The sequence below is a fragment of the Rousettus aegyptiacus genome, unplaced genomic scaffold (assembly GCF_014176215.1).
Source record: "Rousettus aegyptiacus isolate mRouAeg1 unplaced genomic scaffold, mRouAeg1.p scaffold_m13_p_6, whole genome shotgun sequence".
NCBI lineage: Eukaryota > Metazoa > Chordata > Mammalia > Chiroptera > Pteropodidae > Rousettus > Rousettus aegyptiacus.
Window position 1 is genome coordinate 112,633,864 of NW_023416309.1, and position 2,517 is coordinate 112,636,380.

The 2,517-nt window shown below is 66.5% G+C and overlaps 1 protein-coding gene across 1 annotated transcript; it reads right to left on the bottom strand.

Moving 5' to 3' along the window:
* Positions 1–641: 641 nt before the first annotated feature.
* LOC107510035 lies at positions 642–2,298 on the bottom strand. Its single transcript, XM_016143155.2, has 2 exons — positions 1,287–2,298; positions 642–961 (listed from the first exon to the last, which is right to left on the bottom strand). Exons 1-2 carry the CDS (start codon positions 1,911–1,913, stop codon positions 902–904), a joined length of 687 nt encoding a protein of 228 aa, XP_015998641.2. The 5' UTR covers positions 1,914–2,298; the 3' UTR covers positions 642–901.
* Positions 2,299–2,517: the final 219 nt, after the last annotated feature.

The following is a 2,517-nucleotide window of genomic DNA, read 5'->3' on the forward strand; positions in this document are numbered from 1 at the left end:
CCCCCAGAATGACCCTTTCCCTGCCACCCTCCCCTGCCCACATGAGAACCCCAAAACCGCATCTGTGAAGCAGCAAGTAGAGAAGACCCCACAGCCCTGCTTTCCGGGGCGTGGGGCTGGCTGCCCGCCCTGCGCGGCCGGGGTCTGCGGGGAGTGGGGTGAGCGTATTCCCCTGGGAAAGGACGGAAGGCGAGGGGCCGGCGAGAGGCCGGGCGACCAGCGGTCAGAGCCTGGCTCCGCCTGCCCGGGCTCGTATCAAGCTGGGCCAGCTTCCCGCTTCTCAGCCCTGTGACCCGAACTGCCTCCCCAGGGCCTCGCCCGCAGCCCGGGCGGCAACAGCATCCTCCCCGCACCGCCCCCCGTGCGTGCGCGAGTCCGTGTGCAGACGCGCGCGGGCGTCCCGGGGAGACGCGGAGGGAGGGCAGGAGAGCCGAGCGGAGCAGGAAGACGCCGCCGTGAACGCCGCGGCCGCTGCCCCGCAGCGGACAGACAGAGCCGCGGGGGCAGGCGCGTCCGAGCCAGGAGCCGGCCGTCTCCACCGCCGGTGCCCGTCGGAGACCCGGCTCACAGTGGGTGCGCAGTGACTCGCCGCTGGCCGCCCGACGGGCCACGCGGGTCGCAGAGACCTCCTGGTAGCAGAATGCAGCCCCCGCTCTCCCTGCTAACTGTGGGTCCCCCCTCGCCTCCACCGGCCGGCCCCCCAGCTCGCAGCCCCTCCCCTGGGGGGGCCCGAGGACGATGTGTAGTCTTCACCCCCCGTGGGCCCCATTCTCCTCGCCCAGGAAAAAGGAGTTTCCTGACCGTTCCTTCAGACAGGGTGACGTAAGCTGGTCTTCTCGTGTTCAGCCGAAGAACCTTCCAGACCTCATTCATCTAGACGCGGAGGCCTTGGGGACCTCGCTTAGCTGGCTATGTCCACCCGCCTCGTGGAACAGGTCAGCCTAGTGCTGCCGTTGGGCCCCTGGGACACAGGGGACAGGGTTCTGTGAAAAACACGTCGAGCGCAGACGCTTCCTCAGAGCAGAGCCGGCTCCCGCCCCCAGGGACCGTTTCCAGCTCTGACGAGGATTGGAACTGAGCCCGCCAAGGGCGAGAGACCCCGAGCTCTGGCCACCGTGCTGACCGCCGAGCGGCTGGCCCGGTCCCCGGACCCCCTGCGTGGGTCTGTTCTCACCAGTCCTCACCCACTGACCCCTTCTTCCCTCCCGACACCCCCCAGACGCATCTCTCTCCTGCACGCCGTTCCTGCCCCTGAGTCTGGGTGGGGCGTCCCTCCTGGAGCTTACCCCGAGCCCCAAACTTCCACTATTGGCATCAAGCACGGTGACCTGGAATTGCCTGATCTCCTGCCTCCCTGGACTAAAATCTCCTTGGAGGAAGACTGGGACCCGTAACCAATCATATACCCAGTGCCAGGTACCCGGTAGATGCCCACGAGCGCACTTTCCCAGCACGCGGAGCAGACCCGCACCCCAGAACCAACGACCCAGCCGAGATGGGGCTCGGAGCATGTACCAAACGGTGGCCGAGAGAGCAACCCTCTCACCCGCGCCGACACTCAGGATGGCGGCCCTGCCACGGGCTGACGCGGGCTCCTCAGCCGTTGCCATGGAGACCCGCCCCCGCTCAGCTCTGAACCCTCTTGCTGCACAAGACAGGCAGAGCCGAGGTGGCAGCCAGCTGTGCGCAGAGACCCAGCCGAGCCAGCGCCTGGCTCTGGTCTCGGACAAGCCTGGGCACGTAGCTGCCCCGCCCCCAATGCCGGCGTGACCTTGGACAGGTCGCCTCACCTCCCCGAGGCCCACAGATCTGAAGGGGTGAGATGCGCTGAGCAAGGCGGGGCCTGTCGCCATGCCGCCGCGGTGTGCCGGCCTCTGCACGGGCTGTTTCTGGAGTTTCCGTCTCTTCGACATTTGTGTTCAGGCCCCCTGTTTAGCTGGGGCTGTAAGAAGAAGAGAATCCGGTCCCGTCTGGCAGGAAAAGGTTTTTCCTGTGACGCGCGAAGACCCAGAGGAAGCCCCCTGGGCCACCAACGTGCGCCGCACTGGCCGCCTGCCGAGCAAACCTGCTGAGGACAGTGGCCTCTGCTTGCGAAGGGCTTACGGCGGCATCATCCCGGCCTGACGGCCTCCACGTCTCCTTGGAGTGGCACAGCGAGCATCACCCTGTCTCCTTATTGCTTTAAATGGTGCCGATTTCTGGGGACGACTAAACATCCCCATGCCTGCTGAGCGCCTGGGGGCAGGAACACGCTAAGATGCTCCGGACCGGCCCCTGGCACCCAGGAAGCCAGCTCTCCACAGCCAGCCCGGAGCTCAGACAGGCCTGGGCCCTGATACGAAACACGCGCCATCCCCCCCCCCCCCGCCCCCAGGCCCCTCTCCCAAACCTCAACTCAGCCCAGGCGCTGGGTGTGCATTACTCCTGGGGATGAGCTTGGCTGTGTCCTGATAGTAGGAAACAGGAAGCAGTGGCTGTCATTGAAGGATGGGTGTCTGCACGCAAGGACGCAGAGGA